Below are 24,234 nucleotides of genomic sequence, written 5' to 3' on the forward strand. Positions count from 1 at the left end.
GCTCCGAGCTGTCAGCACAGAGCCCGACGCGGGGCTTGAACTCACGAACCGCGAGATCATGACCTGAGCCGAAGTCAGCCGCTCAACCGACTGAGCCACCCAGGCGCCCCTTCCCTTCTTTTAAATAGAAAGACACAGAGAGGTAAGAAGTGAATGAACAGAAAAAGGTATGCAAACAGCATCAGAAGGCCGGGGCAGCTCTAATTCACATCAGATACAGCGGAGTTGGAAACAAAGGACGTCACCAGAGGTAAAGAGGGAAGTTTCGTAACAACAAAATGCTCAGTTCATTCGTAGGATGTAACATAACCTAGTAACAGACCTTCCAGATATGGAGTAAATCGATACGATTAGAGGAACGGGACCATGGCACAAACACAATAGATTAGAACACCTCTCAACACATGACACACAAAAAATCTGGAAAGACACAGAAATGTGAATGATAGTATTAATTACCTAATTGGCATTACGGAACAAATTCACCCACCGTTTCGGAAAACGTATTTTTTTTTCAAATGTATGTGGAACGCTCAGCAAGACAGGCCATGTACTGAGTCATATCATGAGTAAGACTACAAAGATTGAAACCATAAACATATCCTCCAACCTGGATGGAATGAAAGCACAAATCAGTAAGGTATTTAGGGGAAAGAAAACAAACCCCTGTGAAGTAGGCAATATACTTCCAGATAATCAACCCAAAATAAATCTAACACCAATCTAAAGCGGTGCTTAAAGAAAAGCGTGTAACTTTAAATACTTGTATCAGAGAGAGGCCTAGGGGCGCCTGGGTGGCTCAGTCAGTTGAGCATCTGACTCTTGATTTCGGCTCAGGTCGTGATCTCACGGTTCGTGGGTTCAAGCCCCGTGTCAGGCTCTGCCCTGGCAACGCGGAGCCTGCTTGGGATCCTCTCTCTTTCCCTCTCTGCCCCTCCCCTGTGCGCACTCTCTCTCCCTTCCTTCCTCTCAAAATTAAAGAAAACTTAAATTAAAAAGTAAATAAATAAACAGGGAGGGACCACCATGAGTAATTATGTCCAAAAAACTAACAACTTGGGTCAAATGAATAAATTCCTCGAAAACACAGCTGACCCTTGAACGATGCAGGGGTTAGAGGCATCGACCCCCGGGCAGCCGAAAAGCCGTGTGTAACTTTTGACGGTCCCCAAATACCCCGGCTACCCCTACCCTCCTGTGGACGGGAGGCCTGACTGAGAACATAAACGGCGGCTGAACACCTACTTTGCAGGTGGCATTCTCACAATAAAGTGAACTCGAGAGAAGAAAACGTTACTGGGAAAAATCCTAAAATACGTTTACAGTGCTGTGCTGTACTTACTGAAAAAAACCCACATACCTGTGGACCCGTGCTTCCCAGACCTGTGATGTTCAAGGGTCAACAGTATGACTTGCCTAAACGACACAAGAGGAAACCAAAAGGCCGACCAGCCCTATAGGTATTAAAGAAAACGAAATCTGTTATAAAAACCCATCCCGCAAAGAAAACTTCCGGCCCAGACGGTCTCACACATTAATTCTATAAAGAGCGAACAAAAGGAGAGTTGGAACTGGGTTATTAAAAAGTCAGCTTTAATATCAACAGGAAGAATGGCCAAGAGCCACCACTATGCACGTTAGAAACGCCAGACGATACAGGAGGAGGAAATCGGCCACGGCCATTCATTTCTTCTTCCCCCTCGGCGGCCTGGCGAACAGAGCGGGGTCCATCTGTTCCCTGGCCAGGCCGCGGACAGAAAAGAGCCTGGCGGCCCGCTCCCGCAGGGTGCCCCCACATTTCAGCCCCCGGGCCGTCAGTTCACTCTTGAGCCTGTCCAAGCCCAGCACTTCCATTTCCGCCGCGGAGGTGAATGCCAGCAAGTCTAGAGTTGCCAGACCAGGATCCTGAGAGGAAAGAAAAGAAAGTATTTAAAACCAGCTCCTCCCCCTGAGGACTCTCCTTAACTGTCCACGGTGCTCTGCTGATCAAGGAATTCTCATTTAATTAGCCGTATCTCGCTACTGAATTTTAATAATCGTCTACGTGTCATTCCACACAGATTCTCATTACGAACACTGACGACCATGAATTTCTCATCTGTACATTTAGAAACAAGCATTCAGAACAGTCACAGAAGTTACAAGATGCCCAGATCCCTTTTTTAAGTGTATTCATTTCAAGAGAGACAGAGCGGGAGGGGAAGGGGCGGAGAGAGAGGGAGAGAGAGAGAATCCCAAGCAGGCTCCATGCTGTCGGCCCAAATCGGGGCTCGAACTCTCAAACTGCAAGATAATGACCGGAGCCGAAACCAAGAGTCGGACGCTTCACCGACTGAGCCACCCAGGCACCACCCCCCCCCCAGATTCTTAATATGACTTTTCTTCTTTTTTGGATTTTCCAGTAGGTCAAACAGCAAGACACATCCAGCCCAGCCCCACACTGTTACAACCAAGAGAGGCACCCTCGTAAAGTTTAACATTCATGAGACTCCAGGCCTGCACATCTTCTGATTCCATCACCCTGACGCTCTAACTTAATGATTAAGACTGTTTGAGTTCCCACGTTTATAACTCAACAAATCCAAACACGGTTCAACAGCCTTGTAATCGTTCGAGCCGTCCGGCAGCCTTTCCAGACTCTCAGACGCAAGGAAATACTTCTAGCCAGGGACGCTCTGCAAAGGACAAAAATGTTCACATATGGGAGTTTTTAAAAAATATATTCAATGGGGAGCCTGGGTGGCTCAGTCGGTGAAGCGTCCGACTTCGGCTCAGGTCATGATCTCGCAGTCCGTGGGTTCGAGCCCCGCGTCGGGCTGTGTGCTGACAGCTCGGAGCCTGGAGCCTGCTTCCGATTCTGTGTCTCCCTCTCTCTCGGCCCCTCCCCTGCTCACACTGTGTGTCTCTCTCTCAAAAATAAATCAACATTAAAAAAATTATAAAAAATATATATTCAAGAAGAGTAATTTTCCGTCACAGTAAGTTATTTCTCAATCGTTAAAGAGTTCTAGGGACAGAATCTTAATCCTTCTTGTTGAACTTTATTTTTTAAAAAGAACCATGTTGGTAGCTTTCAGGAGTAAATCTTGGTTTCATTATTTCTGGCCAAATCCTAAATCACCACCTACGGCTGCACACGGTGGTGAGGAACACATCCGTACCTCCCCACCAAGAACAGTTTCCATGACTGAAGGCTCAAAGAAGTCAACCGGGTCTTACTCCTTATCCTATGCCTAAAATATCCCTTTACTCACGTTTCTATGACTTCAGACGGGAAAAAGCTTCTAATGTATAAGAATACTATAGGGGCGCCCGGGTGGCTCAGTCAGGTGAGCGGCCGACTTCGGCTCAGGTCATCATCTCAAAGTTCATGAGTTCAAGCCCCGTGTTGGGCTCCGAGCTGTCGGAGCCTGGAGCCTGCTTGGGATTCTGTCTCCCTCTCTTTCTCTGCCCCTTCCCCGTTCACACTCCGTCTCTCTGTCTCAAAAGTAAACATAAAAAAAGAGTAACACAAAAGCTACAGGCTGACCCTTGCAGAGATGGCGTGAGAGCCAAATTAAAGCCCTTTGCATAAACAATTCCACTGTCCTCCCTAGAGAATGCAATCGATGCCTTCCTGCTTTGAAATTGAGGGTAGGGAAGGTGCTGGTTAAACAAACAACGATAGGCTTCGTGTTTACCGAAGGACAGCAGGTAGTTCCGGGTGCATCTAGTCTAAAAAGCAAATCATTAGTAGATCAAACGGTAAACGTTGAAGAGTCTTCCTGGAAGCTGGTCCACTGAAGGCCGTGAGTCCTGAACAACCGGAGGGACACTGGGCACGGCGAAAACCATCCTTTGATGGCGGGATGCAGAGCTTAAGGTGCGAAGACAAATTAGAAGGCAGCTGCCCCTCTCCCTGCGGAGACAGCGTCACGTCCCGCTGACGCCAACTGTCCCAACAGTCTCGCACGCGAGAACGAAACAAAGCAACCGGGGATCCGGTGCTAGAAGATGAGCACATTTCAGCCCCTCTAAAATGCCATCTGCCGCGTCATGGCTCGTTATCGTCTGTGTCATCGACGAACAATAAACAGGGGCGCCTGGGGGGCTGCGTCCGTTGGGCGTCAGCGGTTGGCTCCGGTCGTGATTTCGCGGCTCGTGAGTTCGAGCCCCGCGTCGGGCTCGCTGCTGTCAGTGTGGAACCCGCTTCGGACCCTCTGTGTCCCCCTCCCAGCCCCTGCCCCACTCGCGCGTGGGCGCCTGCACTCTCTCAAAAATAAACATAAAAAAAAAAAAAAAAAGGACAACCGATACCAACTAAACTATGATATGTGACGTGTGTCCAAATTCACAGATTACTAAAATGGTAAATGCGCAGCTGAGAACCGATAAACTAGGGAACCAGGGACACCGCCCCGTGGCAAAACGATACACACCCCAGACTTGAAAAGGATTTTCGGAGGGGTTAGGCAAGCTTCACTCATCGCACCGCTGGTCATTTAACGGACCTTCCCCCAAGCAGCCCGGGGGGGGGGGAAAGCACGTTTTCATTTCAAGGACTTACTGAGGCCATAAGGCTGACGTGGCCGGAGACGGGGCCCCAAGTCACTTACCGAGTTTCCTGACCGGCCGTCCTCCGGTTTGGTCACGGGCGCGCTTCCCCCGCACTCTCCGGGCGCTACCTCGGCAGCCGTGTCAGTCGCCTCCCGTGCCTGTGCCTGTGACTCTTCGGTCGGTCCTGCCCCGGCCGCCCCCTCTTCTGCGGGCTCCTCGCCCCCGGCCCCTCCCTGCTCCAGGCTCTTCTCTGTTTCCACGGCCACGGTCCCCCGCTCGTGCCCCCCGGCGGAGGTCCGGCCCGGCCCGGCGTCCGCGGAGCCCGCACACCCAGAGCCTGGCCCGGGCGCCTGCGGCGGCTCCGGGGGCCTAGAGTCCACAGCCCGCACGCCCGCCCTCGGACAGCCACCGGCAGATTCGGCTGCCGCCTCAGCGCCATCGCTGTTTCTGGGAGTGTGGAAGCTCACTCCTGAAGTGCCGGGAGCTTCTTCCCCGTCGCCATCCGAGGTCTCTGAGCTGGACTCCTCCGCGGTCTCTAGTCCTTCCGTGCCCAACCTGCAGGGGACAGAAAGGCGTGACACCACCCCCAGCTTCTATGTGGACAGAGCCCCCGCCTGTCCAGGGAGCGGGCCCTGTCGGATCCAAGTATCTGCTCACTGGAGATGGAGGGCAGGTAAGTTCCAGAAGATACTCCAGGGGATAAGCGGATGGCGAGATTCAGTTACGACCGGAACCCGCCTGGAACCCACTGTCCTAAAGATCCGAGAAGGACTCCTCTTTAAAGGCGTGAATCTCTTAGAGCAAAACTGATTTTTGTCTAAAGCTATTTTTCCTATCTCCTATGAATCTCAACTGTTAGAAACTAGATAAGATAACAAGCAGTTAAAAGAAAAGTCTGTAATTGCCCCAAACTGGAAACTTCCCGAACTATCGACAGGAGAAAGGAGAGATAGAAAAGATAATACTTGGCACTAAGGAGGAACGAATGACGCATACAATCCCAGCCACGCAGGGCTGTGGGACACCCCCAGAAAGACAAAACCATCACAGATCAGCGGGGTTCGGGGTTGGGGGTGCGGGAACTAACCGTGAAGGGGCACACCGGCAATTTTTAGGGAAATGCGATATTCTGTATCTTGATTTTGGTAGCGGTTACACGATTTTTCAACACTCACACAACTATTCAATCAGAACGTGTGAACTTTGGCGTATATAAATCATATCTCGGGGCGCCTGGGTGGCTCAGTCGGTTAAGCATCCGATTCTTGATTGTGGCTCAGGTCATGATCTCGCGGTTCGTGAGTTCAAGCCCCACATCGAAGAGCCTGCTTGGGATCCTCTCTCTGTCTCCCTCTCTTTCTGCCCCTTCCCTGCTCACACTGTCTCTGTCTCGCTAGCCGTTGCCCCAACACACAACACCGCTACCTTTTCTCTCAAGAACGCTTGATTCCTATTTCACAAAGAACACCCCAGATTCTATGCTGGACTCGCAGAGTTACGTGGTCTTCGGTTAATAATTTTCTTTCTATCCCCAAGGCGGAAGCCAACAAGGAAGCAAGATCCATCTAGACGGATTTTCTAGAACTCGGCCCAAGGGATTTTCTAGAACTAGTAACCGGAGGACCAAGTGGGAAGGGCGGGAGAGCTCCCGGGGACGGACAAGAAAAGGCACCACTGTGCTTTCCAGCGGCAAGTGCACAAGAGGCCAGGAGAGGTCGGGCAGCGGCCAAACACGTCAGTAACGACCGTGAAAAACCACAGAGAAGACAGAACAATCTAGAAAGTTCAGCTTCCACCAAGAATGTCTGAAAGTTAACTCTTTCAACGCCAAACAATAATTCAAGTATAAACTTACTTTTGGGTGATCTTTCACTGTAAAAAAACCCTGCTCCTTTAGACGGCATGCCTGGTACTCGAGGCAGAAGCCACGAGCGGTGTGTCCAGTGTGACAACCGTGCAGACTTGAAGACCGAGGCATTCTGGAAATTTCTGAGCTCCCTTCAAACATTACTTTAAAAAGCATTTATGCCAGGGGCGCCTGGGTGGCTCAGTCGGATAAGTGTCCGACCCTCGATTTCGGCTCAGGTCGTGATCTCACAGTTCACGGGTTCAAGCCCCACGTCGGGCTCTGCACTGCCAGTGCAGAGGCTGCTTGGCATGCTCTCTCTCCTTCTCTCCCTCCCTCTTTCCCTCCCTCTCCCCTCCCCTCAAAATAGATAAGTGAACTTAAAAAATAAATAAAAATGAAAAACTAAAAGTGTTTATGCCAGAGAGACAAGAAGGAAATGCGTCAGTCCGCACAGATCTCTTCGCGATGAAAACGAAGCACATACTTACCAAAAGCATTTCCTCTTCCCTGAACGGGCTCCTCTGTCCGTTTTTGATTTGTTGGGTCGTTTCCGACTCTCCCCAATTTCCGCCGACACCACCTTGCTGGAAGCAGCCTGCATACCTAACCACAAGTGTTAACAACTCAGTTACGCTGTCAGGAGTTAAGGACAATTAAAGAAGTCATAACCAGTACGGACTACAAGACAACTGCGTTGTCATCCAAAGCTCCGGATCTAGTCTCTTATCGGACCAAGATTTGCTACGGTTACTGTGAGAGTCACCTCAAATTTACACAGAGCTAAGCACTGAGCATTCCGGCTCTGGAAGCAGGTTTGAGAACACCAGCATCCAGTCTGCAGCCCTGACACGGACAGGTTCGTGTCCGGCCTCCCCACGCCTGCTGGTCTGCCCCCTTGTACACATCACTCGGGTATCACTCTGTCATAACCTCCTGACTGAAAAGATTCCTTCTGATTCAGCCGAACCCCCAACGGCCCCAGCATTAACGCTCTGGATACAAAAAACACACACGGAAGCCAAGGACCGTCGTTCTCCTTAAAATACCATTAAAAACACTGACCTAAAACTAGAAACAAACGTGCTGAGGTCTCAACTCCTCCTGAAGACACAGGGCACCCCCACCGAGCACAAGGAGGTTCTTACCTGGGGCCCGCGGGAGTCAAGTACAAACACCGTGTGAGTGTGCCGTCTGTGCTGGGGCGTAAGGAGCGTGGGTTGTCACTGAGTGGAGACCCCCACCCCCCGGCCTCCATCCGGTCCTCGGGGCTCTGTAACCCAAGGGACCCGAGGACCGCCCTCCGTGTGCGGGGGACGGCGTGCCTCCTTCTCACCTTTGAGGACCGAGTCCTCCAGGCGCTCGGCCATCTCGTGGCACTGCCGCTGGTAGGCGGGGTTGGCCGAGCAGGGTCTGGGTTCCGCCAGCTTCCGCTGCAGCCGCTCCAGACGCTTCTGCTCCTTTTCAGCCTCTCGCTCGGCCTGCTGTTTCACCCACTCGGCCATCCTGGGACGCGAGAGACGATCACGCGCCCGCCCCTTTACGCAGAAAGAGCCCCTCCCCCGCGACAAATTCGCCCTGTCCCGCGCGTGCTGTGACTTTCCCTCGGACAGGGAGAGATGAGAGTCGAGAGCGATGGATGAGAGCGCTAACATTTCAAGTCTACGTTCCCGTACGCACGGCACGCGCACGACCACCACCGACAGAAAACACCGCTCTCTTCGAAACAACCAAAACAGGGGGCGTCTTACGCTTTCTCGTGGTTGACATCTCGCAGCCTCCGCCCGCTGAGGTCCCGGCAAGCCTCTCGGTTGGTCGTCTTCTCGATCTGAGCACCAAGCGCGCGGAGCATAGATCCGAACCCTGAGCAGATACACACGTTGGGAGAGAGCAGCTGAGGGGGTTCAAGGGGGTGGGTAAAGGCCAATTCGCGAAAACAGTGTTCGGCCACAAGAGTAAAAAGGATCTCTTTCATTCTTTTTTTTTTTTTTTTTTTTAAGAAAGGGATGTCGGGACCCCACCCAGGTAAAAGTACCGATAAACTCGATTCAGCCTCACACCTTCGCCCTTCCTTTGGATCTCCGCAACACTGCGTCCACACCACTGACTCTTCGGAGGGCTTTGCCCAGTGCCACAGATCCCAAGATTCCCGGATGAAGAACTTAAACAAAACTTCATGGTGAGGGGCCCGTGGGGTGGCTCAGTCAGCTAAGCGTCTGGTTTCAGCTCAGGTCAAGATCTCACAGTTCATGAGTTCAAGCCCCACATTGGGCTCTGTGCAGACAACGTGGAGCCTGCTTGGGGTTCTCCCTCTCCCTTCTCTCTGCCCCCACCCCCTCCCCCGTTCGCATTCACGTGTCCACTGTCTCTTTTTTAATTTTTCAAGAAAATTTTTTTTTGTTTTTGAGACAGAGGGAGCACGCACGCGAGTGGGGGGGAGGGGCAGAGAGAGAAAGGGAGACACAGAATCCAAAGCAGGCTCCGGGCTCTGAGCTGTCAGCACAGACCCTGACACGGGGCTCGAACCCAGAAACAGCGAGATCAAGACCTGAGTCGAAGTCGAACGCTTCACCGACTGAGCCACCCAGGTGCTCCAACTCTCTCTCTGTCTTAAATATACTTAGAAAAAATTTTAATAAAAAAATTAAGAAGTAATTTATGGTGAGATTTTGCGGTGAGTTTCAAAGGAAAAGCAATTTTAAGTTGTCACTGGCTCATATGATCAGCTTCATTCTCCCGGACACAGTTTCAAACAGCAGCAGGATGATTGTAATTCGATGCCAGCTCTCTGAAAACCGCACCAAATCACGGTAGGTGTTGAGAAAGCTTCGGGATTACAGGCCAGTACATCAGGAGAAATACCCAGAACCCCTGTTATTCTCAGTGTTGGCTCGTTTCGTTTCTTTTCCCTCAATCTACCCCGACCTGGAAATGACTGTTATTTCACAAGCTGACGTCAGTCCTCCCTTGGAGCTACAATAACCAGACAAAATCTTGATGAAAGCAGCCGATTTAGTTGTTTTAATGTTCCTCCTTCAGCAAACTGGACAGAGTAATGATCATCTCTCATCAAATCTTCCCCGAAGTTTTAGAACCTAGGTTGCCCGAGTGCTATCCTGCTGACGAAGGTAGAAACTAATCAGACAATATAGTCCTCAAAAAGAATAAAAGAAACGGGTGCCTGGGTGGCTCGGTCAATTAAGCGTCCAACCCTTGATCCTGACTGAGGTGATGACCTCAGGGTTCGTGAGATCAAGCCCCGCATCAGGCTCTGTGCTGACAGTGCAGAGCCTGTGTGGGATTCTCTCTCCCCCCACTCTCTGCTTGAGATCTCTCTCAAATAAACTTAAAAAAAAAAAAAAGGAATGAAAGAGAAAATATTCAAAACTAGGTAAGTAACTCAAGGAGTTCAGAAGGCAAACAAAACCGGAAACTACAGAGGCCAAGGAGCTGGTGAATTTAACGCACGGGGCTCAAGGTGGGGGCTCCATGGTGAGCAGCCGCCGCTCCTGTCCTACCTCCTTTGCCACCGCGGAGCCTGGGTTCCAGACTATAGACGGCGCCATGCCGCACTCTGTCACTGGTGTCCGTGAGCGATCCGTCGCACTTCACGAAGAAGCATTCTACTGGAACATCCTAGAGACAAGTTTGGGGTTTTTAAATGCTGTTTACGAGACAATACGAGTTTCCTGCAGGAAGGGGCCTGGCCTGTTATCTTTTCATTACTCCAGTTACACGCAGAGAGCGAGTGGTCGACGAGCATTTGCTGAACTGAGAGTCGAAACTACTGAGAGAAAAAAGTCATTTCGCACAATTTTTTCCTGACACCTCACCATGACACGTACGAGAACTTTTTGTCTTTTGGGTGAAAATAAAAACCGCTGCCTTCTTCTCTGACAGGAAACCAGAGACAAGGTAGGGAGCTGTATGGGGCTCAGACCCAGTTAACTCTGCAAGTCCCATTCTGTCCTGACTTTTGTAAACAGGGAATGTCAAGCCGAACAGGTTTGGAAGTGACCGTAAGTATTCTGGGCCAGCTGGCGGCGGTGATCTCTGCTCGTGTACCCGACTCACAGCAGAAGCCGGCATAGCGCTAAGCCCGCTCCGTGTATTTCAAAAATTCTCAGAACAAGTGGTAGATAAAAAATATATAAACTGTTAAGTCTTTCTAACCAAGTCTGTGATGCCATAAAGTGAGACAACAGAGGAGTACCCTCCGAAGTACACAATTAAATCTGTAACATCAAGTGCTAAGAGACCAAACCCCAACAAAAGGAAAAATGCATGACTAGTGGGGTGCCTGGGTGACTCCGTCCATTGAGCGTCGGACTCTTGATTTCGGCTCAGGTCAGGATCTCATGGTCGTGAGATCAAGTACCGTGTTGGGCTCCTCGCTGAGTGTGGGGCCTGCTTGGGATTCTCTCCTTCCCCCCCTCTGCCCCTTCCCAGCTTACGCACACAAGCTCTAAGAATTTTTTTTATTTATTTTATTTATTTATTTATTTTTTCAACGTTTTATTTATTTTTGGGACAGAGAGAGACAGAGCATGAACGGGGGAGGGGCAGAGAGAGAGGGAGACACAGAATCAGAAACAGGCTCCAGGCTCCGAGCCATCAGCCCAGAGCCTGACGCGGGGCTCGAACTCACGGACCGCAAGATCGTGACCTGGCTGAAGTCGGACGCTTAACCGACTGCGCCACCCAGGCGTCCCTAAGAATTTTTTTTAAAATGCACGATTGGTATCTTCCTAAAATAGACACAACGAACACTCACTCTGAACCACACCACACAGCTATTTCAACAGGAATTACCTGTTCATTCAACAAATATTAAGTCCCTACTGTTTGCCAGGTACTTTCTAAGCGCTGGGATGCTGTAGTGAATAACACAGCGAACACAGACCCTCCCTCATGGAGCTTACACTCCAGTGGGGAAACCCAGATGACGAACACACGAAGTACATACTATGTCAAATGGCGATGAGCAGAGTGAAGGGGCAGCATACGCAGACGGGCATGGTGGTAATACATTTTACATACAGGTGGTCAAGAGGAGCCTCTTGGGCCAAGTGACATTTGAGCGGAGAATCAAGCAAAGGGAGAGAACAGGCCACGTGGGGGACAGCACTCCAGAGAGCCCAAATGCAAAGGCGGGCAGGAGGGATAAGCCTAGATACGCATGGAACAGCAACCCCACCGATGTGGCTGGAAGAAATCTACAAAAGGGGAAGGAGAAGGCCTTAGAAGCCACTGTAAGGACTTTGGTTTTACTCTGAATGATGCCACTGCAGGGTTTTGAACAAATTGAGAGCTGACTTATAGTCTTTAAGGATCACTCTATGGGGCGCCTGGGTGGCTCAGTCAGTTAAGCATGCGACTTCGGCTCAGGTCATGATCTTGAGATTCATGGGTTCGAGTCCCGTGTTGGGCTCTGTGCTGACAGCTCGGAGCCTGGAGCCTGCTTCGGATTCTGTGTCTCCCTCTCTCTCTCTGCCCCTCCCCTGCTCACGCTCGGTCTCTCTCTGTCTCAAAAATAAATAACACATTAAAAAAATTTAAAAAAAAAAGGATCACTCAAGCTGGTGAACTGGAAATGAGACTACAGAAGCAGAGACGTCACATCATGACAATCCAGGTGAGACGCGAGGGCCATCTGCACCAGGGGTGGTAGACGGAAGGTGATGAGGACCGTGAGGGGCCCTAGTGCCCTGAGTGAGGGCAGTGAGATCAACAGAGGAATACAGAGGAGCCCAAAAATCTGGTCTAAGGGGAAGAGTGAGACGGCACGTATTTGGGGAGTACTGGTCTCATGCTGGGTGTGCTTCTTTGAGAGGCCTAACAGCCATGCGAGATGCGGGGTAACCCGGTGGGGACACAAGTCTGGAGTCTAGGGCAGAGGGCTGGGCTGGAGCCTTACATCTGGGAGACGTCAACACACCGATGGTACTTACCGCCCTGAGAATGGACGAAGTTGCCCACGTCGGGGAGGAGGAAGCGTCAGAACAAGGATCAGAAAACTCGGCCCGGCCACTCTAAGGTTTAGAGACCAGGGAGATAAGGAGGAAGCTGCAAGAGACACTGGAAGGGAGGCTAGTGAGATGGAAGAGAATGAGGGTGACGCCTGGACCGGTAAGCAAAGCATGCCAAGGAGGGAATGGTCTCCTGTGCCCACGGATGCTGAGAGGCCACGAGAGAGGAAGACTGGAAACTGATCACCAGATACGGCAACACCTAAGACCCTGACTTGCAAGGCGCGAGTTGGTCTGCTGGAGTGATGGGCACGGAAGCCCAACTGGAGGCCCTAACGAAGGAGAGGTAGGGTATTTTCAAGGGTATTTTCTATAAAGAAAACCAGGGAAGATGAGGGGACAGCTGGAAGGGATGTGGGCTCAAGTGTGCGCACTGGGAGGACTGATCCAGGAAAAAGGGAAAACACTGGGAAATGCAGGGGAGAGAGAACTAACGCCAAGTAAGCCATTCAGTAGGGAAGACGGGACAGGACACTGGGCGAAGTGAGGGTAATTACAATTTTTTTTTTTAATTTTTAATGTTTACTCATTTATTTTCGAGAAAGAGAGAACACAAGCAGGGCACGGGCAGAGAGAGAGAGGGAGACACAGAATCCAAAACAGGCTCCAGGCTCCGAGCTATCAGCACAGAGACTACGTGGGGTTTGAACCCACAAACCGTGAGATCATGACCTGAGCCGAAGTTGGATGCTTAGCCGACTGGGCCACCCAGGTGCCCCCAAAATTCTAAGTAACTTTAAAAGACATTCATGCGAAAGCAGAAAAATTATATACACCACACTCCATTTCCAAACAAGAACTGCTTGTTAAGACAACTGATCAACAAAATTGCATTTTCTACTTGTCACATTCTTGTCAACAATCACTAGTAGAAACCAGGAGCAAAGGAAATTTAGAATCAATTCAAGGGCCTTTAACCTTTGCACATTATCAAGTTTTTCGAACACAAAGCCTGAGGCTACCAGAGACAGACCAGTAGTTCAACAAAGCCAAGTTTATTGACTTACTGCGGGCGGGGGGGGGGGGCGGGGGGTTGCACTCGCAGGGGTGTCTCACCACCACCACCAAAAAATAATTGTTGCAGGATTTGGGGCAAGGGTGGAATTTGGGTGAAATTTAAATGAAAGTGTTTTGAGAGACTCAAAATGAGCTGAGCTGTGTCTAAAAGGGGCAACATCAGGTCCAGACTACGAAGTAGATTAGATCCAGGCTCCTGTCTCCTTGGAAACCACAAAGTTAAGATAAACGTGGAATGTCGTGTTCAGAACTCCGAATCTGAAGTTCTGCGCCCGGGCTGGAAATCCAGATAGAGTGCTTCTCTGGATCAAAGGGACTTAGATTCTCCAGGAAAGAGTGGGATGCTTCATTCTTACTGATAACGTTTCAAACAGGAAAGTGTCTCGTAGTCTGTAATTTTCTAGATCGAGGCTTCTCGGTGAATCAGAAAGCAGGAGACTGCCGAGGGAGTCACGATGACATTTCACAACCGCACCAGGTCCCCGGGAGAAATAAATTTCCTATTAATTCTGCAGCCGGCTTCATCTGTGCTATCCTAGGCTGCAGACCAGCCAACAGATTTTTACTCTCTCGGTGGGAACTAACACTGACTTCATCCTGCGTCCCAATAATTTGGCTCTAAAAAGCACAGATGTGGGGCACCTGGGGGGCTCAGGTCACGATCTCGCAGTTCCTGAGTTTGAGCCCCCGCATCAGGCTGTGTGCTGTCAGCTGGGAGCCTGGAGCTGCTTCCTATTCTGTGTCTCCCTGTGTCTCTGCCCCTCCCCTGCTCATGCTCTGTCTCACTCCGTCTCTCAAAGATAAATAAATGTTTAAAAAAAATTTTTTTAATAAGTAAATAAATAAAAATAAAAAGCACAGACGTGAACTTGAGCTATTTTTATTCGTTCCAGTATCTCATCAAATGCCCTTTCATAAGTTTCTTGTTTCTGTTCACACATGCCACGGTTATATTTCTTGAGCACCCGACTGAATCCTTCATTTATATTTCTCCCCTCTTACTTAGAATTATTTTTTCCAATACTTCTCATGATTAAGATCCTATTCTTTCTGGTCATTTTGGATCAACTGCCATGAGATAAGAAATATTTTCAGAGATATTAAAATCCCATGTATTTCGTACTAGATTCATGAAATAAGATTTTCAGAGATGTTAAAATCACTAAACTAATATTTCACTTATTCATGAAATAAGATTTTCAGAGATACTAAAACCCATTTTGTAAAACAGTTCCCCACCTGGATGGCCAAACACACCTCTGACAGCTTTCACACTGGACTGCAGTGTAGAAAAACAAATGGGGAAGCTGAAAAACCACATTATTTGGAAAGACGTGTTGCTTCCTCACGGAACCGGTCCAAATACAAATTCGGTTTAGACTGCAGTGTTAACATGTGTTAAGCCCGTAAGTAACAAAGCAGAAGAAAACAGCCTAGGAAAAGAGGGACTTCGTGAAGTTATAAAGAAAAACAGACGACTCCATCAAGTGCCAAAATTAAAAGCAGATTCGGGGAGACCACTGAAGAACCAAACAGGTTCAAGGTTTACCAGTTTACGGCTGGTAAAAGCTGCTTGCTTGCCTATGAAGTAAACCGCACACAGAACTTCACAAGTCCGTGACAGGTGTTCAAAAATACGCACGGACAAACGTGACCGCCAAATGAAGAGATCTCAACGACAGACCGCACGAACCCACGCCCTCACCAGGACACGAGTGGGAGGGCTGGGCCCCGACCGGCGACCTTAACAACCCATTTCCCGTCGCCCTCCGCCACCATCCCGTGGCCCGGGTTTGGACAGGGCACTCTGTCCCGGGTTGGAGCTAACCGGGCTGGGTGATCAGGGGACAAAACGCATAGGGTGCATGCAGGGGAAATGTAAGGAAATGAGCCTCAGGAGCCAGCGGGTCCCACGGCCTCCTGAACGCACGGAGGAACCATGCCCCGGGGCGCTCAGAGTCCAGCCCGAGGGCCGGACTGAGCGCCTGAGAGCGGAGGGGCTGCTCCCCGCTCTGGAGGGAGACAGAACCACCACCACCCCAACACAAAAGCAAAACAAGGCCTCAGCAGCAGCTCGAAGCACCTTCACGCTGGGGGGCCTGCAGCCCCAGAAACACAACCCCAGGGAAGAGACGCGCCCCCGCCAGACCCTGGTCACCCAGCCCTGCCCGCCCCGCCCCGCTCCGCCCGCCGCTGTCTCCCTCCTCCCGGGGAGCGCGAACCCCACCTGATCCTGGCAGTGTCGGCGGATCACATCGCGTACGGAGCACGAGGCCGAGGCACAGCGCACCGCCTGGCACCCGAGGCCGGGGCCGCGAACCCACACCAGCGCCGCAGCCTCCGCCATCTCAGCGAGCGACGGCCGGGGGAGAAACAGCCACGACTGGCCCGGCGCGCCTCGATGGCGTCACGGGGCCTTCAGCGCCCCGCCCCCACAGCGGCCGCTCGCCCCGCCCCTCCCCTGGGGCCAGTCACGTGGGCCGGGCCCCCGCGCCGCGCCGCGCCGGCGGGGGAGGGGAACGGGAAGGGCCTGGAGGAGGCCGATAAGGCGCCGGAGCGCGCGGGCGAGGCGTTGCTAGGAGACGTTGCTGGGGCGGGGCTCGGGGGACCCCGTATAAAAGGCCGCGCGGGGCCGGGTTTCCAGCGCTCTGGCCGCGCGCGATAAGGCGGGTGCGGGGCGCCGCCCGCGGGCCTCGGCCCTTTCGGTGACGCCGCGCGGTTATTTTTGGGTCTCGGCGAGCCGGGGCCAGAGGAGGCGCGCTCCCCGGGGGCGGGAGGCGCGGCCCTGCAGTCCCGGAAGCGGTTGGGGCGGCCTCCTCCGGCCTCGGAGCCGCCCCGCCCAAGGGCCAGGGAGCGGCCGCGGGGGCTCCCCGGTGGCCCAGCGCCCACCTCCTCGGCAGCAGCTGCCGGCCGCGCGCAGGGCCTTCTTGCTTCCTGCTGTCGGCGCCGTTTGCACACCGCCTCCCCTCTCCCCCTGGAGCGGGCCGCGGTGGGGTGGGGCGGGGTGGAGAGCCCAGCGGCCCGCGGTGCGGGGACGCGGGGGCGATGGGGACCGCGGCTGGCCGCCCGCACAGCCAAGTCCCCCGAGGTGCAGAGGGCGAGGCAGACTGACCTCCCGGCGCGGGGACTCCACAGGGCTGACCCGAGGTGGCCACCCTATGCGGTTGAAGACACTGGGCAGAGGACACCTCGCAGAGACTCGGAAGTCACTGAAGGGTGGCTGTAGGAGCGAACTCGGAAGGTCAAGGCCCCTGAAGTTACAGGCTCTAACTCGTGTGTTAATTTCCCTGACACCAGAGGGAAATGGACGCAAAGAAAGGGCCCAGGGACAGAAGAGTTACACCAAATGGTGAGGATGTCGTGCCTCGAGAGCAGTGCTTCCGAGAGTGGCTCTCGTGGTGACCCTGGTTGGAGTCCATGGGGGCCCCACCAAGTATGAAAACACAGTGGGGGGGGGGGCGCTTGAGCGGCTCAGTCAGTTAAGCCTCTGACTCTGCGTTTCTACTCAGGTCATGGTCTCCTGCTTCGTGGGATCGAGCCCCACGTGGGGCTCTGCACTGACAGCACGGAGCCTGCTTGGGATTCTCTCTCAAAATAAACGGACATTAAAAAAGAAATTAAAAAAAAGGGGGGGGGGGCACCTGGGTGGCTAAGGTGGTTGAGCGGCAGACCAGCTCAGGTCATGATCTTGCCATTTGTGAGTTCGAGCTCGGCGCCGAGCTTGCTTTGGATTCAGTCTCCCTCTCTCTGCCCCTCCCCTGCTTGCACGCTCTCTCTCTCAAAAATAAACAAACAGTAAAAAACAACACAGTCCAAACTTTGGAAAACTTGAGCCTCCCGACTGTCCACCCTCAGTGCCCCCTGAACGTGCAACCTCGAGGGAGCCAAGCCAAGCCCCAAGCCTCTTTGTTCATTCATTTCTTCTTCTTCCTTGGGATTAAAAAAAAAAAAAAAAAAAAAAATGGCTATCTCAAAGGTCCTCCTCTCCGACAAGCAAACAGACAAAAGACCAGCTTCGCTTTATATAACATTTTTGTTTCAGGGCAATGATTCAAATATGTAAAGATCAATTAGTCCTTTTTAGTAAGGAAAGTCCACATCATTTATTTACTGGCATTAAAGCTCATCCTTCTAAAACCAAGTCTGAATGAAACTGTTCACTCTTTATCTCATTCTTACACTTAAATTCCTATTATCAAAAAAAACAACTCGAGGGGCACCTGGGGGGCTCAGTGTCTGACTCTTGATTTCGGCTCAGGTCATGATCCCAGACTTTGGTGGATGGAGCCTGCAGTCACACTAAGCCTGGAACCTTCTCTCTCCCTCCGCCCCTCCCCCACACAATGGTCTAGCTCTCTAAAATTAAACAAATGAATAACAATAACAAGGAAACTGAGTTACCTAAAGCTAGAGCTCTGGCCAAGGTCATAGGAGTAGAAAAAATTCTAGGCAGGTAGCTGATTAGCTGGGCAGCTGAGAGTATACAGTGGTGTCTAATGGGCACTGTTGTGTGGCCAGGCAGGTCGGCGATTACGGAAACATAGAATTGCTGTCACCTTCCCCACCTCATGGTGTCAGGGGAGGCACAGGAAGACGCATGTAGGGTTGGGACCAGTAGGTGGTGAGTGGGTGGAGGTCAGTTCCTCTATTAGCAAAATAGTGTAGCCCTGCTCCGGGGACATACTCGGTGTTCTTTCCAATAAGCCACGCTTTGTCCCTGCCCGCGTTCTCCAGAAGGTTGACTCTGGCTCCACCTTTGCTCTTTGAGGACTGGCTGGGGCCGGGAGGACACTGTGAGAGCGTCCCGGGGCGATGTGGGATAATTGTCCCCTGCCAGGAAATGACAGCTCCCGACAATGTTTGTGTGGCAACCCATGACGGGCTCAACTGAGCCAAAATGTCACGCTGGGCCGCAAGAACAGGAAGCGAGTCTGGACATTCTGGCAATTTTTACCAATGACAGCAGGGCTCCGAAACTGGCGAATTTGCAGACTACGTCCCTGTGTGACATTCAGGGCACACGGATGTGTTTTCGGCCATGTTCATGCTCAGGGGCAAGAAAAGGAAGTTGTTAATGCCATCGTTATGACAAAAGACAATGGTACGGCTTGGCTCCTCCTGTGCCACGAACACAAAAGTGCATAAACTCCTAAACTGGCAAGTGTTGCCTTCTAGATGGTTCCAGCCCCAGGAACAATGAGGTCAGCTCCTAGGATGGAAAAACAGCTTCTGGGTAGGAGCTGTGGAGTCCACACTGGGGGGTGGATGGCGTGGGAGGCGGAGCCTGACACAGGGACCCAAGACGTGTGGCAGCCAGGGAAGGCACAGCCCCACCCTGCCGCCTTTATTGGACAGAAGGAAACAGGACACGTCAAGGGCGAGGTGGAGTTGAGGGTAGAAAAGGTGTGCATTTAGCCCTGGTGCTGGGCAGGAGCCGGAGAGGACAGAGGTTCCGGAAAAGTAGGGTGGCGGTGCCCGGCCGGGAGAAAAATCTGGACCCACAGCCAGTGCTGGGTACAGAAGCCCACCTCTCTGCAGTGTCCGCAAGAAGGAAGGATCTTCCTTCGGGGTGGACTTTCATCAATAAATTCGGTCACTCCCGATCGCCCTGGATATTACCTTGTTTGATATATCACAACACTCGCTTCCAAAGGCCTCTTGGTTATCCTCATTCGTAAGTCGCCATCAAATAATGCTGTTACGATAAAAAAAAAAATTTAATTTCGGTCACTGTATTAGAATTATAAAGCAAAACTGGCGTAGCACACATCTTCCATAAATGGAGTATCTGAGCACTGGAATTCTTTCAACATTGAAATTCAATTTCTCTCTTGGCAATAAAGACCCATAGTTCTTTATGAATTCTGCATGGCCAAGCCATTGAAAAGGGGATTTTTCTCCTGGAAAACTCATAGGTCTGTAGGAATATTTTTTAATGATCTGACGTTAGAATGTGTTGACTGTATTAGGGTTTTCTAGAGAAACAGAGCCAATAGGGTGGATAGAGAGAGAGAGAGAGAGAGAGAGAGAGAGAGAGGGAGGGAGGGGGGTACAGGCATACCTCAGAGACACTGTGGGCTCAGTTCCAGACCGCCACAAGAAAGCCAATATCGCAATAAAGCAAGTCAAAGGAATTTCTTGGTTTCCCAGTGAATATAAAGGTTAGGTTTACACTATATTATAGTCTATTAAGTGTGCATTAGCATTACATCTAAAACAATGCACACACCTTAATGAAAAAATATCTCATTGCTAAAACATCCCAACCACCATCTGAGCTTTCAGTGAGTCGTAATCCTTTTGTGTCTGGAAGGGTCTCCATATTGGGGGCTGCTAGTTGGTCAGGGTGGTCGGTGCTGAAGATTGGGGGGCTGTGGCAATTTCTTAAAATAAGACAGTGAAGTCTGCCTCATCGATGGACTCTTCCTTTTTTTTTTACTATCTTTAAAATTTTTGTTTAATGTTTATTTATTTTGCAGAGAGAGACAGACGGAATCCAAAGCAGGCTCCATGCTCTGAGCTGTCAGTGCAGAGCCCGACGCGGGGCTCGATCTCACAGACCAAGAGACCATGACCTGAGCCTAACCCACGCTTTGGACACTTAACCAACTGAGCCCCCGGGCACCCTCTGATACACATTTTAGAAGCCCACCAAACAGGGTAGAATTTTGAACATTCATGAACACATGGGTTAAACGCTAACGAAGAAAACTCAACTGTCCAATATGGCGGCATGTGTCCCCGTAGCCGCTCCGGTCCCCTCTCCTAAACACCTATTGTACTTTAAGGCAGTTCAAATAGAGGGTCAGACAAACTGTTTTGTGTACAAATAACCAATTTTCTCCAGTTACTATAAGATGACAGTGATTTTAACACATAATTTCTCTTTTAATTGCCCAGAGCCTTGTGCCCCTTTGGACGAGAAGATAAAGGGATTCTCCGATTTTCTGTAAATTCGTAGAGGGCTCTCCTTTGAATATTTACTAAAAATCTGCAATGCATGTATCTGGGCTCTCGGAAGGAGTCATAAAGGAAACAGAATGCATGATATCCTGTAATCACCGTGGAAAGCCTCTGGACGCTGGCAGAAGGTTCGAAACAACACACATTAGCTGCTGCAATTTGAAGATGCAGGAAATTCATACACAGCCTCCAGCTGATATTAATATTAAATTAAAGGAGGGGGCCCCTGGCTGGCTCAGTGGGTGGAGCGTGTTGACTCTTGATCTCAGGATTGTGAGTTCGAGCCCCACGTTGGGTGTAGAGATTACTTGCAAGTAAAATCTTGGGGCGCCTGGGGAGCTCGGTTGAGTATCTGACTTCGGCTCAGGTCACGATCTCGCGGCTTGTGGGTTCGAGCCCCGCATCGGGCTCTGTGCTGACGGCTCGGAGCCTGGAGCCTGCTTGGGATTCTGTGTCTCCCTCTCTCTCTCTGCCTCTCCCCTGCTCAAGCTGTCTCTCTCTCTCTCAAAAATAAACATTAAAAAAAGAAAAGAAAAAAAAATTTTTAATTTTTTAATGTTTACTTATTTTTGAAAGAGAAAGAGACAGAGTGAGAGCAGGGAAGGGGCAGAGAGAGGGAGACACAGAATCCCGAGCAGGCTCCAGGCTCCGAGCCGTAAGTGGGCCTTGAACCCACGAACCTGAACGACGAACTGGGAGATCATGACCTGAGCCGAGGTCAGACGCTTAACCAACTGAGCCACCCAGGCCATTCCAACAGGCGTGAAGTGATACCTCACTGTGGTTTGGATTTGCATCTCCCTGATGACTAATGAGGCTGAACCCCTTGTCATGTATTTTGGAAAATGTTCTTTGGAAAAAGTGTCTGTTCCGGTCCTCTGCCGTTTTTAATTGGATCATTTGCATTTTTGGTATTGAGTTGTGGGAGTCCTTTATCTACGTGTTGAATATTAACCAATGGGGTATTTAAAAAAGAGAGAGAGAGAGAGAGAGAGAGAGAGAGAGAAACCGGGCAATTCCTCAGGGCATTTACGGAGCTCGGTTCATTGTAATACATAAAAGCACACTTCGTTCTCCATATACCCGCAAAACCTACTTTACCATATGTGTTTTTTCTGGCTTTTAGCATCGGTGCTGGTGAGCTATCTCGTTCTTTCTGCCTCTGGGGGGACAAGGTAATAACAGAACACAACGGCATTACTTGCCCTCCTCCTGCTCGGGAGCAGAGGCCAGCGCGCAGAGGAACTTACGGTGTCGAGAGAGCTTCTGTATCGTCCCAGCTCCCACCGAAGATTTAGTGGCCCGCCGTGTGAGTTGGTCGCTCAATTCAATTCCACCGCCATTCATTTCTCACCTCCTAAGTGCTGGAGAGGAGAGGTGGGCGGCAAGGGACCGGACGCAGAGACAGCGACATAAACAGGCGAGGGTCTGTGCGCCACATGCTCCAAATCCCTAATACAAGCATCTTAAAGCATCTCAGACCAACACCGGCTGTGGCGGCGCGCACACGCACACGCGCACGCACACGCGCACACGCACGGCATCCCGTAGGCACGTAGGAGAGACCGGAGCGGAGACGCCGGGTTTGGGAGGGGTGTGCGTGGATAAACTGATTGGGGACACACGTTCGCGCACACGCGCTACTTTCTAGAAAGGCCCCGAGGAGCAGAGCTCGGGGTTCAGGAAACAGCGCGAAGTCCATCCGACGTTACTGTTAAACGCGTGTGCAGCCAGGGGGCGCCTGGGTGGCTCAGTCGGTTAATCGCCTAACTTCGGCTCAGGGCATTTTCTCGCGGTTTGTGGGTTCGAGCCCCGCGTGGGGCGCTGTGCCGACAGCTCGGAGCCTGGAGCCTGCTTCGGATCCTGTGTCTCTCTTTCTGTCCCCCGTTTGCACTCTGTCTATAAATAAATAAATAAACGTTAAAAAAAAAAAAACACACGCAGCGGGGGGTGGGGGGAAGGGGTGGAAGCCGCAGAAGATAACGGCTGGGGAGTCGTTGGGCTTTTTAATGCCAGGCTGAGGCATCCAGACCTCAATCTGCACAGAAGGAGAGACCACAGAAGGCTCTTTCTGTTTGCGTTTCTGTTGAAATACAGCCGCCGCACAACGTTTCACTCGTTTCAGGCGTACAACATAGGGACTGGACAAGTCTACACTGTGTCCCTGTCATGCTGTGACAGGCTGCCACCTGTCACCCTGCAGCGATTACAATACCCCCGAGTCTCTTCCCTGCCTGTGCCTTCTGTCCCCGTGGGCAGAGCAGGTTTCGAACAGAGAAGAGACACGATCAGACACATACTTTAGAGCAATGACCCTGGAGACTCCTAGACCCTGGACTCCTCTTTGACTAGTATGGAAACAGGCTCAGAGAGGTTGAGTGGCTTCACCCAAGTCACACAGCAAGGCGGGGGGGGGGGGGGGTCAGAGCCAGGATTTCAGCTCCGGCTCTGATTCTGCAGCATGGAGACCTACAGTGAGTCTGCTGTTCCCAGGGAATGGGGCACTGGCGGGGGTCAGAGAACAGGTTTGGGGCGCCGAGGAAGCAGAATGGACAGGCAGCCGCCCAGAGAAATCACCGCCTGGAAGAGAGTAGGTCACGGAGCGAGAAAGGAGACGTTTGGCCAACCTCCAGCCTGGCGACTTCTTCCCGCCAGAAACCCCCAAGGTCACTGCCAAGTACTGAGCGGGGCGTGTCTGGGGCTCCCTTCGGTCGTGTCTTTATCATCAAGGACCTTCTTGCCAGATGCCTTTTCGCCGCCTTCCCGCGGGTCTGTCTGCCCCCTCTCCCTCCCGCCACAGGCCGCGCCGTGAGTTCGTGTTCGTGATATTCTGCTGTTATCTGCACGAATCTGGAAGACGCTTGTGTGTTTGCGTCACAGACCTGTGCAAAGAGAAAAACCCCAGAAAAAGGCCAGCTGCTGCCGTGGACTTTACGGAATGCAGGTGCAGGCGAACACGTGAGGTCCGCGCCCGGCCCAGAATCCCATGACGGGTCTTCGTACCTTGTTTGCACGTTGAAATGGTCATTTGCTGTCCCCGAAGCAGGGGCCCTGTGTGGTCATTTGCACGCCATCTAGGACTTTCTTCAGGGCTTTCGTCAGTGGCTTCCTGGAAACACCATTACCTTTTTTCTATGAAAGCTCAACACTCACAAGACGTCAAGACCTGTAAGACGTCCAAGCTGCCTGCCCTCAGGGTGTCCCAGTTGCTCTCAGGCCCCACCCCCCTCCCCCCAAAGTTTAACCTGCTGGATTCCCTAACCCAGTGACCCCCTCACCTCTATCTACCCGTGTCCTCAATTTGTAAAGCCGAGGGTCATCACAGATCCCCGTACTTTGTCATGCCCCAAATCTGATGGCTGTCCAAGGCCTTTACACCTCTCTCCCAGCCCTTCTGCCCCCAGGGCTAACGCCTGGTTTCAGCCCTCCCCACCTGGCCCCCTCCGCAACCCCCACCTGTACTCCGCAGCTGCCAGGGACCTCCCTGAAACCGACTTAGTGACGTCAGATAGGGGACAGTCAGGTCCCCAGACTGGCCCTGCTGACCTCCGCCCCTCCCCCACCGGACTCAGCCCTGCTGGCTTCTTCTGCTCCTGTGTCCACCTCCTTATCCACCCCTGCCTGCCTTGCCCCAGCATCCCTCGCCCTCCACCAGGCCTCCGTGCTTCTAGCCTCCAGATAGCCGGTGCTCGATACGGATTCGGCCAGGGAACGTTTACTCATTGTCACTAGCTGCGTTGGAAGCTTTAGTTTTCCTAACTTCAAGTTCTCGTTTTTGGGTGGGGATCGCGCCCTATTTGCTTCAAAACAGCAGAGTTTAAGCTTTTCCTCCCATCGCCGTTC

The 24,234-nt window shown here is 51.7% G+C and overlaps 1 protein-coding gene and 1 long non-coding RNA gene across 2 annotated transcripts; both read right to left on the reverse strand.

Annotated features, from left to right (window-relative positions):
- Window positions 1-1,572: 1,572 nt before the first annotated feature.
- SDE2 (SDE2 telomere maintenance homolog) lies at window positions 1,573-15,830 on the reverse strand. Its single transcript, XM_023247502.2, has 7 exons — window positions 15,656-15,830; window positions 9,901-10,018; window positions 8,134-8,245; window positions 7,719-7,888; window positions 6,874-6,988; window positions 4,596-5,091; window positions 1,573-1,905 (listed from the first exon to the last, which is right to left on the reverse strand). Exons 1-7 carry the CDS (start codon window positions 15,773-15,775, stop codon window positions 1,684-1,686), a joined length of 1,353 nt encoding a protein of 450 aa, XP_023103270.2. The 5' UTR covers window positions 15,776-15,830; the 3' UTR covers window positions 1,573-1,683.
- A 1,612-nt stretch (window positions 15,831-17,442) lies between these two features.
- Window positions 17,443-22,229, reverse strand: LOC109495511. The gene is made up of 2 exons (XR_002150933.3): window positions 21,642-22,229; window positions 17,443-19,123 (listed from the first exon to the last, which is right to left on the reverse strand). It is a non-coding gene; the product is annotated as an uncharacterized LOC109495511 (long non-coding RNA).
- Between the last annotated feature and the right edge of the window lie 2,005 nt (window positions 22,230-24,234).

Source organism: Felis catus, chromosome F1 (assembly GCF_018350175.1).
Source record: "Felis catus isolate Fca126 chromosome F1, F.catus_Fca126_mat1.0, whole genome shotgun sequence".
In the NCBI taxonomy this organism is placed as follows: domain Eukaryota; kingdom Metazoa; phylum Chordata; class Mammalia; order Carnivora; family Felidae; genus Felis; species Felis catus.

What these genes read in the sequence shown, in the direction of transcription:
- SDE2 (XM_023247502.2), bottom strand. Translation starts at nt 15,775, where the DNA reads ATGGCGGAGGCTGCGGCGCTGGTGTGGGTTCGCGGCCCCGGCCTCGGG. An exon ending in GATGTCAACCACGAGAAAGC is followed by an intron (nt 7,889 to 8,133) that starts GTAAGACGCCCC and finishes CTCGCGTCCCAG; the next exon opens with GATGGCCGAGTGGGTGAAAC. An exon ending in ACGGCCGGTCAGGAAACTCG is followed by an intron (nt 1,906 to 4,595) that starts GTAAGTGACTTG and finishes CTTTCCTCTCAG; the next exon opens with GATCCTGGTCTGGCAACTCT.